The following is a 14,828-nucleotide window of genomic DNA, read 5'->3' as shown; positions in this document are numbered from 1 at the left end:
TATGAGAGGATTCAAGACACATTCTTGTAATTAACAGCTCATAAATGGTCTGCAATGATGGCACCCATTTTCTAATCCATTTCCCACTTTTCCTCAAAATGTGATCTTTAACCTATCATTTAACCCCCATTAGCATCAGTGACATTAGTGGCAGAAAGTGTGAATGCTCTGGATGGCTACAGCAATAACAATCTGAAATGTGTCTCTGTAGGAAGGGCGAGTCAGGGTGAGCCAAGTCTTATCTTCCTGTATTTTGCGCCTCAACGTGCAAATGTATTGGGATGTGTGATGTGAAGAGGTCTGATTGCCACTCACTCCGTCCGTGGGGATTAATAACTTTAGAAGGAATTATTTAAGTGAAATGTAAGTGGATTGAAAAGACAGGAAATGTGCATTATTACGGTTAGTGATACACCGATCCAAATTTTTTCAGTTCTGATCTGATTCCGATACCTGAATTTGGATATCTCTACAAATAAAGTTACAGCTATCATCTGCCCCGATATCAGAGAGGGAGATGGAGAGAGAGAGCAAACACAGCGATAACACCGCAACATGGACAAGTTGGACAACCCTATGCCGGCAAGATGTAGCTGAACTGAAGACTAAAGTATCTCCAAAATAAGGACATGTTGTTGAGTTAGCAAACTGCTAACATTACTAGCTCACTACTATTACTTAGTAGCACTGTCTCATGTTATGATACGTCGGCTTCATGGTCCAGAGCAAGCTATGAATGGAATCTGGATCACCACATGGATCGGCGACGTCAGTCCGATATCTGATCCGTGAAAGATATTGGATCGGATCGGTACGGCCATCAAATGGGTATGGCAAAGCATCATGGTATCGCAATACTTTACATCAAGTTAGTCCAGATTTGATCTTGTAGTTTTTGTCATTTTATTGGAGAGCAGAGGTCAAACAGAAACCCAGTGTTTCACATATTCATGTTAATATTTGGGCAGCCTGCCCAAGTGAATTAGCTCCGCCAAAGTACATGTTTGTTTTACATTCATTTCAGATGCTGTGGTACATGAAGTTGGTGTTAAAAAACTTGTATTTTCTCATCAACTTACAGTAGCTTTCTCAAACAACAAAGATTCCATGCTGATGCTGCCAAACACTGAAAGCATGTTGGTGAACTACAATGACCATAACTCATTGCACCTCTGACGAAGTGCATTTGTCAAACAGTAGCAAAACAGTAGCAAAAGTATTAGTCAGTCAGTGGACCTTAGAGTCGCACTGGCAGTGCCGACACAAACTGAACACAGAGGGAAGGATTGAAATTTGAAACATATCCAACACAACATGTTGAGGAGGTAATTAATTTGTGATCACCTCTATGATGTAACTAACCCAGCCTCAGCACCATCTCTACCCCATCCTTGTTGCAGGGCTAAACTCCAGCTATATTGCTAGCATGCTAGGCTAATCTCACAGGCTAATTTCTTCAGCTGTATTCTCTGACTATATTCCCAATTCCAGCTCCGACCCCAGCCCATCCAGGCCAGCTCTCCCGCGGGTCTCTGCCACTGCCTGGTTTCATAGCAATATGCCCTACACTGAACAAACCAACACAGGGACAGCACCATACCAGCCCAACCAGCCAACCAACCGATGACAATCATCTTCTAGTTAAAAATAACTCGTTATATGGATTGGGTCATATTAGCTGGTGGGGGACTATAACTAACACTTACCACACACAAAAAAGCACAGGAGGCCCGGGAGTTAAGACCGTATTTGCGTGCCAAAGTGTTTGATTTTGCCGTTGACACGTCCAAGGCATCGCGATAGAACCAGCCCGCCGGCCGCCGTCGCTGAAAATAGCTCCTAATCAATCAACACGCGCAGACACATATCTGTGCTCTTAAAACGTATAAATGTGTAATGCAGAGGGTGGATCGAAGGGTGACAGGATTCCAAAGCATCAATATGGACATGCTCTTTGGCATAACAAGCGCTTGCCATCCGCCCATACTTATTTCCAGTGCCTCTGTCCAATGGGCCGTCCAGCGTTAGCTCGGCTGGAAGTGGAAAAAACCTATCTGCCAGTGGAGCAAGGTCTGTGAAGGACAACAGAGAACTATTGTTTGGAATGGCATAGGTATAATATACCATATCAACAAAAAATACAACACTTAGACCATATCTAGTCTCATATCACAATCCTGGAATGGATGTCTCCATCCATTTATCTCCCCAATGGGTTGGCCAATCACTCTGAAACTGCACATGGACATATATCACGATACAGTATTATGATATCCAAAATCTAAGACGATATCTAGTCTCATATCACAATATCAATATAATATTGATATACCAGCCCTATATATATATATATTTATATAAGTATTTATATAAACACACAGTATATATATAGTCCTTTCTTGAGCACTGTATGCATGTATGCTTGCTGCCTGCCAATCTGTTCCTCCTACTAACAGCCACTTTTAGACCAACTTCCTCTATAATTCACTCTCAGCGTGACTGAAGGCCTGTAGCCTCTCTTATCACATTCTTGATCCAACATGTAGCCAACTTCACAAACTTTACATGTGTGGAAGAAAAACACCTTCAATTAAAACACACACACACACACACACACACACACACACACACACACACACACACACACACACACACACACACACACACACACACACACACACACACACACACACACGGAACATCTAGTGGCTCCCAGTGGTGTAATGTAACAAAGTAATAATACTTAAGTACAGTACTATTTTTTGGGGAGTATCTCTACTTTACGTGAGTAAAGTCAGCTTTTACTTTTACTCGACTACATTTCCATACTTTTACTCCCCATCCCCTATGCATCTTAGTTACAAAGTAAAATCAGAAGAAATTTAGTAGCCTGCCCTGCAGGCAAGCATGTTTGGTGAATCAGTGCTCCTAGTTTGCAAGTTACGTTAATCACAATCCACACTGACTCCATTCCAGTAGGTGGCTGTAATGCAACATAACGTTGTATGCCATTGCCAATGCCAACCGCTATAAAACTCAAGAATAAGAAAATTACCACTCAATCCCAGGCAAGGCATGTCTTTTGCTTTTTATTAACAGCATTTACTTGTACTTTCAATAATTAAGTATATCAGAAAATTACTTTTGATACATAAGTACAGAAAATATCAGCTACTTTCGGACTTTTAATCAAGTAATATTCTAATAGGTGACATCGACTTTTACCAGTCTTTTTCTGGTAAGATATCTACTTTTACTCTAAGTTAAGTTAAGTATGGCTGTCAAGTACTTTATACATCACTGTTGGCTCCTAACTGTAAGAGTAGGTGTGAAGAACAAAAAGTGGATGGGAGATGAAATGACAAACTTCCTGAATTGAAAACAGTTATTGTAGTTAAGTGGTCATAACAGCGAGAGTGGGTGTGTGAGCAGGTCTGACACAGACAGGTCTGCTGACATGTAGGACATACTGTAGTATATCTGGAGTGCATTCTCACCCCCAACCCCACCAAAGAGTTCACACAGAGGTTAAGACTGAGAGAGGAAGTGAGTGTGAGGCCATGCTGTCTGACAAATTCCAGACATCACTCAAACGCACAACTTCGACAAGAAACGCTTCTTTTCTGTGGTTGCAAAGTGAATTTTGAAACACGTGAGAACTATTTCTCTATCCGGTGCTTAAGAACGGTTTCAAATGTTGTGGGGAGGAAGGAACGAGATGCTGATGCTTAGGTTTTGCCATCCCTTAATAAAATGGAAGGTTTTGTGTCCGGGTAGTGTAGCGGTAGATTTCCTGCCTACCAACACGAGGGTCGCAGGTTCGCGCCCCTCGCCTCGTGTCGTTGCTCCACCCCCTCTGCTGATCTGGGGAGACTTGCATTATGCTTCGTCCGATACATTTGCAGTCACCAGGTGCTTCTTTTCACCGGACAGTGAAGAGTTTCACTGGCAAGAAGTAGCACGTTGGAGGACCATGCAATTCCCCCCAGTTCCCGTCCCCCCGACAGGCACCCCGACCCACCAGAGGAGACACTAGTGCAGTGACCAGGGCACATACCCTTAATCCGGCTTCCCACCCGCAGACACGGTCAATTGTGCCAGTATGGACGCCCGACCAAGCTACAGGTAACACGGGGGCTCGAACCTGCGACCCTCGTGTTGGTAGGCAGGGAATCCAGTGCTGCACTACGCGGACGCTCATTTGGCTTTTTTTTTATTCAGGAGACTAGACATATTACCTATTGCATACTACTCAATGCAAAAAAAAGTTGGACAGTTGTATTGGCAACACAACCGACTTGTTCTCACACGTCAAACAATGCTAGAGAGAGAACAGTGTGAAAATGCAAAGTACCAACAAGCAAACAAAAACAGTACGCCATATGCAGGAAGTAAGTGGCTTGTGAAACAGCACCAAGCTTCTTTTTGAAAGGAGCTTCTGAATATGTTGAGCTATTAAAGTTTGTTCATTCGTGGTATTTTATGTTTTGCATAGTGTCCATTTTACACAGTATATGTTTACTCATGTCATTGGACAGCTGTATTTTTCAGAAGGTGTTGGGAGTGCTTCAGCCAGTTACAATAAATACATTTTTGAAAATAGCCTCAATGGTTTACGATGCTGTGTTGATCCATTCGGATGGATCTATTTCTAGCGGGCTGCTGCACGTGTGCTGCTTTTAGCCTTGTAATAATGAAATAAGAAATCATGTCAACTCATGTGTTTTTCATATCACAATTCAAATCACAATATTAACTGAAATCAATCCCAATATTACAAGAATGTGTCTTTTTCCCCATATTGCGCAGCCATACAACACACACACAAACGCATACACACAGACAGACTCAGAGCAGCAAAGACAAACACAGGCCCTGGACTGTATCAGCTCCACCTTACAGATTCATATGACTCTCCAGCCATCACCTGACTCTCTCTCTCTCTCTCTCTCTCTCTGTCCTTCTTTCTATGGAAGCTGGTTTCAGGCGTGGGCAACCAGGGAAGACTTGACCCCCAAGTCAAATTTATGTTCAAGGAGCGGAAGATATTCAGGAACAAATAACAGTACAGAGACAGTGTGTCTGCGTGCCGCACCATCTTAAACCATCTCGACGGTACGCCCCGTCTAGCGCGGCGCGGGGCTCAGAGAGCGCCGACAACGGGACAATATTCCCAGTCACTGATAAAGTGTGCCTTTGACCCAACCCGGGGAGATAACGCCAGGCAACCTTTGGGATGGGAGGGGACAACTTCCAGCGGGCGGCGCGGCGCACCGTGTTGTTCATGTCCTCGTATTTACATGTGAATCCAGAGGTGAGTCAGAGAGGAAGCAGAAGGAGGGCGCTGTAATCAGTGAGTCACTTTGCATATCCAAACTTCCTTTTACAGGCAAGAGAGGGGCCCACTGCCGTGTGCTGCAGCCGCCACACACTATGGCGGCTCAAGGTGGGAGCCATCCAAACACTGTGGGGCGCTGTGGGAGGAGGCCTGGCTTTCTGTGCTTCTCTCCACACTAACAGCCGTCCACATTTTCTCACTACAGTATCTGGGGGGATTTTGCTGGGAAGAACTTGAACACGTTTGGTGGTAACCTATACTTTACTGAGCCATGGCCTACATAGCTGTTGTCAATGAAAGCAACAGGTACAATTTAGTCCATCAACACCAGAGAGGTAAATCATTACCATCTATCCCCACCACTGGAATGGGATATCCTATCCCCAACCACAGTATTATTACAGCGTTATAAACCTTTGCAGACAAAAAAGGTACTATTACATAAATACGGGTCCGTCTAATTCAACGGGCGGGCGTTTCAATGAGGGCAGACCAGGCTTTGCATATTGCCATGGTGAAATGTCAAACCACTGACGTGGGGGAGATATGTACGTATAATTTCCAAAGGACAAATACAACTGTCGCTTACCACGCCACACCCAGTGTAAACATATCTCTGCCATATTCATACATTACATGACACCCAGTACACACACTGCGGAGCGCTCACCTCAAACACAACGCAAACAGGACAGCCTGAGCAGCAGTCTGACAACACGGTACGAGCTGTAAAAATAAACCCATCCTTGCTTTCAACAGAATATGGTTGCACAAATAAGGGATGACATAATCTGCGGTAATTGTGGAGCATCTTTTGTTCACCTGTCAGTATTCAAAAGCTCAAAACTCAACCGCAGAAGGACTATTAATGCTTGAACTCACTATTGTGCGCAGTCGATGAGCTGGTACTCATTGGACCTCTCGAAGCACGCCTTGACTCCTTCATCGTCCCACAGCTTCTTCGCATGGTCAAAGAACTCCTGTTCACAAAGACAGACAGAATAGCATTAAGAAATAGACAACACGCAATAACACGCACACACAACATAAAGACTTCAACGACACTGTAGTGATGGAAATGTATTATGAGGGGAATCCTCAGGAGCCTTCAAAACACACTGCACTGAGACATATACACTGCACAGTCTAGAATGCAGTCGGGAAGGGGGGGGGGTGGTTAAACCCACCTAAACCTTTTTCTGAAATTGACTTTAGCCACGTTTTTAAAGCAGCTACGAGCAAGATTTTCGATTGTTAATAAACAGTATAATTATACTATTGATGCATCACATCTTACCTATAATAGTAGCTGAGACCAAAGCCGTGTGAATCGGAGATTGCTCTCTTGATGATTATAGAGTCTGTGTCTGTCTACCAGCGGGCCGGGTAAACCCGGAAGTGAAACGAAAAGGTTTACGGCAGCTGCCTGCCTTCAACCGTTTCGCTCTGCCTAGCAACAGACCATAAACACGGAGAACGCCATGCAGGGGCTTGCTACTCTCGCGAACATCTCTCGTTATATTCTAACAGTTTGTTTGGAAGTAATTTAGTTATTTTGTGGTTATGGCCGAAGTGGCTGCCGCAAACCGTTTCATTTCACTTCCTGATCTGCCCCGGCCGCAGACAGACTAATCGTCAAGACCACTGGCCGATTCACTTGGGGTTCAAGCGAGACTACTCGGCGTTGGTCTCGTCTACTATTAGAGGTAAGATGTGATGCATCGATATTCAATTTAGACTGTTTAATAACAATCGAAAATCTTGCTCGTAGCTGCTTTAAGCTCATAGAAATCCTTATGTCATAAATCCATTCAACACATTAAATTAAGTAATGCAAGATTCACATAAGATTAAGTATAATAAATATAGTATTATGTTGGTTGTTTGTCTTATCACCAAAGGGAGTTTAATTGTATATTTTTCCCCATATTTTCATTTCCTGCACACTCACTTGTGTAGACCTACATACAAATGCGGAAAACATGCCCATTTGTATTGTACATCTGCATGACATTAGCAGACGCAAAACTTGTGAATGTGGACTTTGAAAATGTGATTGACAACTAATGAAAGTCATGTTGCCGGCCGGACAACAAGTGGATATTATTGAGCTAAATAAACCATGAAACATTACGGACATTTCTGGCACTTTGTTTTACTTATCCATACTTATCCAAAGAAAACTGACTGGGCATGCACACTCCCTCAGCAACACCCAGCGTGGCAGCGTCTTCATGTAACTTTACATAGCCTACATCAGGGGTGCCCACACTTTTTCAGCTTGGGAGCTACCGTACTTTTAAAATGACCAAGTCAAAGGAAAAACAGTGGAAACAGTGGAAAAACAGTGGAAACAGTGGGAAAACAGTAAAAAAAAAAAAAAAAAAAAAAAAAAAAAATCCCCCCTCCCCTCAATGCCATGCGATCAACCACACTACCTTCGCGATCGACCGGTCGATCGCGATCGACGTATTGGGCACCCCTGGCCTACATTCACACATAGGAACTGGCAGTTCCGAACTGCCCAGTACGACCACTGCCTTCTACAGCTGGTCACTCACTGAGTGGATCAACTGGGGGCCAACTGCCTTGCTCAAGTGCAGCTCACTAGTAGTTGTTAAAAAGGATCAATTCAGCCAAAAATGAAAACATTCGCTTAGAGTTTAGAGAAGAGGGTGAACTTGTGGCCACTGGCCAGAAAGTCACCAATTTGAATTCTGGACCTGCTGGGAAATCCTTGGTGGAGAAAGCGAATGAGAAATTCTCTCCCGTCCTTAAAGGATAGGTTCACCCAAAAAATTAAATTCAGTCATTATCTACTCACATCTACTCACCCCCATGGAAGGACGGGTGAAGTTTTTTAGCCCACAAAACAGTCCTGGAGTTTCACAGCAAAACACCGTTGCAGCATTCTCTAAACAATTGAATGATGACCAACTTTCAAATGTAAAAACAACAACAACAACAACACGGGTTTGAAAGTTGGTCACCGTTCACTTCAATTGTTTAGGATAATGCTACAACAGTGTTTTGATGTGAAACTCCAGGACTGTTTGGTGGACTAAAAAAAATTCACACGTCCTCCATCAGCATGGGGGCGAGTAGATAATGACTGAATTTTAATTTTTGCGTGAACCTATCCTTTAAGGAGGGGAGCGAATTCCACATTCACTTTCTCCACCAAGGTTTTCCCAGCAGGTCCAGGATTCAAATTGGTGACTTTCTGGCCAGTGGTCAGAAGTTCACCCTCTTCTCTAAACTCTAAAGCCCAATTTATGCTTTGTCTGCCGACACTTTTGAAATGGTCGCCGACAGAAATGAGGACTTGAGTCGACACTTTCAAGTGTCGGCGAGCAGTGTCTGCTACCTGGTGAAATGTCTAGTGTTGCTGACTACGTCATGATGTGTCACGCAAGTCTGATTGGCTATATAGACGGCACGCGCTTGACTTCCTTGTTTTGGTTTTCACTCGATTGAAATGAATGAACGTGTCCCCGCTATTTTTATCAGGCTGTCCTTGATGTATGACTTCGTGAAAATCACAAAGAACGAGAGAGGAGGTGAGTTGTGTGTCGTTTATATGCGGCTGCAGCCAAGTACGTTACATCTTGCCTCCGAGGTGGTTTCACTGTGTGTTCCTCTTCTCTTGGCTGTCTGCTTATAGCGTTCGAGTGTCACGTGACCGTTGAACCGAGGCGAACATTCACTGAAGTATAAATGCAACACCATGAGCGACACTTTATTTTTCGTCTGCGACCATGTGCTGAGTGACACTTTCTAATAAGTATAAATTAAGCTTTAGGCTGGTGTTACATGGTGAAACTTTCACGCAACTTTAGTTGGTTGAAACTAAGTTGCAAATGATTTACATGGTCTAAAGCCATCTGCTACACACTTGAAACCTGTCTGAAACTCAGCTACAACAGTTGCAAAACTCTCAACTTTGTGAAACTAGTTTCATGCAACAGCCAATCAAAACGGTGATAAGGAGGCTATTAATGCACTCATGGCTGTCTTCCTATTCTCCGGGACAGCCATAATGAAAGAAAGTAGCCAGCGGCAGAAGAAAACCTGATACAAAACGTCCAAATTGATATTATCCAGTTAGAAAACGATACAAAATAAGATACAAAGATGCAAGTAATGACACTCCCCGCTTGATACAGTATAATCTCAGGGTATATGCAGGGATGCTGAAGTTAAATTCAATAGAGAGCCAAAGTGAACCGTCACTTCCTGGTTTTCTCCCTGTAGTACCAGCGTGTGAAAAATATGAATGGTTGTGAACGGCAAGATAGCGTTACTTTTTTATCCCGTTTTAATCATGCCACGGGGTACACATGTTAAATTCTGTCAATTTAAAAGACAACTAACTATGCATGTCAAGAAAGTCACAGTTTGTCCTGGCTGAAACTGAAACGTAATGTTTAGCTTTGTCAATCAATCAACTACATCTCGTGTCGCACATTATACGAATATACGTCACACCATCAACAACAATGGACTGGCGGGAGAGACGTCACTTACACGACTGGTTGTGCGTAGTCTTTGATTCAAACTTATAGCGCCACAGTTTTACCACAAACTGCAACTTTCCTGACATGCATAGTTATCTTTTACATTGACAAAATTTAACATGTGTACCCCGTGGCACAATTCAAATTTCAAACGGGATAAAAAAGTAACGTTATCTCTCCGTTCACAACCATTCATATTTTTCACACGCTGGTAAAGGGAGAAACCCAGGAAGTGACGGTTCACTTTGGCTCTCTATACCTTTAAGACCTTTTTTTCAAGACCTCAACGCCACTTTCGTCACATCAACGATAGGCGTGTAAATCACAAGTTTCATCACGATACAATATTATATCGATTATTTGGACAACGATATATTTTCCGATATCACAAAGTCTGCCACGATACGATATCGATTCAATTCAGGGGTCTGCTATCGATATGGGACGATATCATATATTCATTTAACACCATCAGCACAATAGCTACAAAATGTTAAACCTCTCAAATGGCAATTAAGACTTTTTAAGTGTCTTAAATTTTCCCTAAATTGATTTATCAGTTTTTAATACTTTTCAAGACCCCGCGGATACCCTGAATTTATTGTAGCAAAAGAGAAAAAGGGGGGAAAAATAGGACAGATGAAACATTACCAATCTAGTTAACGAGGCTACTGTGTTGCATGATACTTGATCATTTTTTAATTGCTTTGTGTAAATGTCAAGTTGCATGACAATTATGTTTCATGCAATTTGCAACCTGCAACTAGTTGCGTGAAAGTTTCTCCGTGTAAAGCCAGCCTAAGCGAATGGCACGTAGGCGATAGAGCTGGATGCTGTAACAGAACTGCAAACAGTTACAGTCATGTTCCTATTCAGACCAGCACTACAAACAAAATCAGAAAGGCAACACTTGATTACATCCCCTGAAACCTACACATATTTGTAGCACTCCTGCAGCAGAGGGCGCATCCATAAACATTGCGCTGTAAATGACTATACATAGTCTCAGTTCTTCAGCTGACTTCCTGCCCTGGGACAATGGAGAGCTTTATGAGGGGAGCTCATCTTATCAATGACTCTGAGATATCTCCCAGCCCTCTCTGTGTGCCCGAAACAAAGATGATGGGTCTTATATCCCCTCCTCGCCTCCTAGCCTGTGCACATGTCTTCGAGATGGGCCCCTCCTCTCGCCTGCAACTACAGTACCACATGACCCTCTGCACTCCGCACTTGCTCTGCACTCCGACTGGGGAGAGGGTGAAAGTAGCCCCGAACCAGAGGGAGAACGTAGCCCGATAATAAATGATCACATGCTCATTCGCAGATCGCAGGTCTCCTCTCAGCGAATCCGGTGATCAAGTTCAACATGGAGGAATCCACTGATAACCAAAACACTGCGATGCTGTAGTGTTTGTGTGTGGCCGCGACACCGACACATCCAATACCAAAGCGCCATATGTACAGTTAGAATACGTTCACTTTCTGTACCACAGCATGGCATTAACTGCATTTTTTTTTTACACCCACAATTCAATTTCCTATAACAAAGCATGATACGAACAATAACTTTTGCTCGCTACAACATTGACACACTGCAACACCCCCGACCTCTCACTCACGATTAGCAAAGGACATGGGGCCATATTTGCTTTCTTGCCTGTATTTGCTCTGGGTTCTGCTGCAGCCGTACCCTAACAGCCACCTCAACTCATATCAATAAGATTCTATTGCACCCATTCCATTTTTCTTCTGGTGTTAGCTCTGTAGCTCTCACCCAATTTAAAACGTTTCTACACCGGTAGACAAGGAAGGAACCCCAGAAACGAAACGTTGGGACTTGATGGCGAGAGAGGACGAGGGGTGGAGAAAAAAAGAGCAGAGCATGGTCCTCAGGGCTCCTTTCCACAGAGGCGTGTGACACTGGGCCTTTGAATAAATGCAGTGTGTGCTGCAGTGCCCTACAGAGGAACTGATAACACACAGAGAGAGGGAGACCAGGAGGGAATTTGCTTCAACACAAGCTGTTTAACTCTTTCCTGTGCTCTTCCCAGTCCTACTCCACTTCCACTCCTCGTCCATCACCCAACCATCAGACGATCAGAGTGTGATTCTCTGGTGTGCTTCTCCAGGACCGCTCCTCAAATTGGCTCGGTTGAGTTGGTTCATTTCAATGTTACACAAGTGGGGTACGTGATGTAATGTTCCACTTGATAGGTCAGCCTGACAAAAGAGAACAAAAGTAGCCTAAATCTGATTTGATGAAGTAAAACAAAGTCGAGGAGCAAGATGAGTTCTGGCCAAAATGGTCCATCGCAAGCGGGTGCCTTTACTGGAATTCCGTTGGGGAAAGTTTGGAAGTGACCTCTAGTCTTCTCTTAGAGCAGAATGTACAGTATTGGCCAATACGCTTAATTCCCTCCATGCACACCCAGCCAGCCAGCCAGCCAGCAAGTGCTCAGAACCCCATGAAAGCTATCATCACCATTTTTATTAGATTTGAATACTATCTGTATTAGATAACAGTCATATAGCACAGATACCCGACTTTCACAAGTTACTTCAGTTACTGTTAAAGAGTACAGACACATTTGGCTAAAAGAGAGCAAAATAGAAGGAGAGAGGGAGCAACTGTTTGAGATTTGATCTTGCATAACCTCTCTCCAAAAACAGAGGAGGCCTTCCTGCCAGCCCTTGCCCCACAAACATCACAGATCCTCAAGTAATCAATTACAGGAGAACAAACCTTCTAGGACTACAACTCCCACAAACATCACAGATCCTCAAGTAATCAATAGAGAGCCGCAGGGATGACGTATTTTTGTAATCGGAACGCGGAAGTCCCGGACTTCATGGTTCTTCACTGTTTCTGCCTATGGAATTTTTGAATGGGTTTTTGGTGCGATGCTTCAAATAAGGTCTCTGGGCAACGCAAGCTTAATCAAACACGAACCAGTGTTCAGCGGGATAATCTTCACACATGAGGACCCGTTTCATGAGTTTTGAAGCATAAATGCGAGCCCTAGAAGTTAAAAGCTCGTGCTAAGCTAATCCAGAACTACACACAGTGTCGCATAGGCTTCCCCGTCACGTCACCACTCAACCTGGAGTGTTGTTGATGTGTGCACTGCTGTGCACTGATTACCCCGGGCTGATCCAGGTGAGGTAAAGAGAATTTCCGTGTTCATCCTTTGAAGTGATGACGTTATTGACGTATAATATCCCCGTCGACTCAACAGTGTAGTCTCATTTAGCCGTTTGCTAGCTAGCCGCCCTTTTAACGGCACATAAAATCTTCAAAACTCATAAAAATGGTCCTTATGTGTGAAGATGATCCTGCTGAACACTGGTTCGCGTTTGAATAAGCTTGCGTTAACCACAGACCTTATTTGAAGCATCGCGCCAAAAACCCATTCAAAAATCCCATAGGCGAAAACAGTGAAGAACCGGGAGTGTTAGCATCGATGTTTTCCGGACTCATTCCTGCGGCTCTCTATTACAGGAGAACAAACCTTCTAGGACTACAACTCCCACAAACATCACAGATCCTCAAGTAATCAATTACAGGAGAACAAACCTTCTAGGACTACAACTTTTCATCGTGAGAAAATCAGCAGAAAAATCAGAAAAACCTGTCCTGACCCCAACAACAAGGAGGTGTTTTAAGACTGTTATTCTGCATGTCTGTAGCGTACAACAAGAGCAGTGCAAAGCAGGTCCTGCTCCTTGAAAGTAGCCTACGGGTTGACCCACACACCCCACATCAAGCAAGCACCATCAAGCACGTAACACACTCACTGACAGTGGCTGATGGACTCAGCTGATGTGAGACTAAAACTAATGCATCAGTCAATAACTAACTCTTATAACTAACATTGTAACCTTATACTTCAGCAATTTGTCTTAAAACCCAACAACGAGTAGTAAGTGGGCCCTACTACAAAACTCCAAGGCACTCAGTCTCCACGGAAGTTGAAAATCCTTTATTTAATGTTGGCTAAACCCAACGCGTGTCGGCCGAAACGCGTTGGGTTTAGCTACTTCTAACTTCCTTATTCATATGGACGAGTTCCCCATCTCCAATGAGCACCTCTCTTTTTTACAACAATTTCTTTAAGCCAAGCAGCGTTCTTTTTCTCTTTCTCAGTTCTAACAAAAAGTAGATCAACAATGGGTGCCGGCTGAACTGAGGTAAAGAACGTATACGTCTCATTTTCCAAAGCATCGCAACGACAGACTGTTATTCATATATTCAAGAAAAAACAAATGCAAAAATAAAGAAGACTCTGTTAAAGGAGTGCTCCATTAAGGATTATCTTTGTCCTTTTGTTCAGAGTGTGTGAGAGGAAAATAATCACTTAATAGGAGCCAAAGTGAACGTCACTTCCTGCTTGAGCCTGGTACCAGAGATTTTCATCCGTCATTTATTTTCCCATAGATAAATGCGTATAAAAATAGTTTTACTTGTTGAAACCAAACGGTTCAGATATACCGGTATTTAGAAACAGGAGCGACCACATAACATTTCACTTGTCCCAAAACGTTAACAAAAATGCAGATTTAAAGAAAATATTTGTTCTATGTTTTTTTTTGCTTTTTAAGTTTTTGTCCTAGAGAAATGTTCTATGGTCTCTCCCGATTCTAAATATAGCTGAATCGCTTGGTTTGAACAAGTAAAATTATTTTTATAAGCATTTTACGAAATGTCTACGGGAAAATAAATGGCGGATGAAAATCTCTCGTACCACGCTGAAGCAGGAAGTGGCGTTCACTTTGGCTGTCACTGGGACCTGTTTGATTTAGCATCGAATGGAAGGGAAACCATGTAGGCTCTGATGGAGAGAAAGCTACACCGTGCTAAACAGGAGCCAGGGCTGATTTGAATTTGCTCCACTTCAGTTGACGGAGGCTGTCAGGTGGCTAGCATAGCTACCGCAGTGGCATTTGTTTGCATTTTGCATAGACGACCGTTTGTA

At 43.3% G+C, this 14,828-nt stretch overlaps 1 protein-coding gene across 4 annotated transcripts in view; it reads right to left on the bottom strand.

Moving 5' to 3' along the window:
• The window catches only part of gnal2 (guanine nucleotide binding protein (G protein), alpha activating activity polypeptide, olfactory type 2), a gene marked incomplete at its 5' end in the record, with an annotated part of 68,240 nt that overhangs the window by 39,134 nt on the left and 14,278 nt on the right, over positions 1–14,828 (bottom strand). For all 4 annotated transcript variants that reach the window (XM_083659117.1, XM_083659118.1, XM_083659119.1 and 1 more), the window contains one exon: positions 6,221–6,318. In XM_083659117.1, the coding sequence (XP_083515243.1) occupies positions 6,221–6,318 (98 nt within the window). The remainder of the gene's footprint in view (positions 1–6,220; positions 6,319–14,828) is intronic.

This window comes from Poromitra crassiceps, assembly GCF_964638095.1.
Source record: "Poromitra crassiceps genome assembly, chromosome: 23".
Classification (NCBI taxonomy): Eukaryota; Metazoa; Chordata; class Actinopteri; order Beryciformes; family Melamphaidae; genus Poromitra; species Poromitra crassiceps.
The sequence above is the reverse complement of the archived record's forward strand: the minus strand, read 5'-3'. Positions and strand labels throughout refer to the sequence as shown.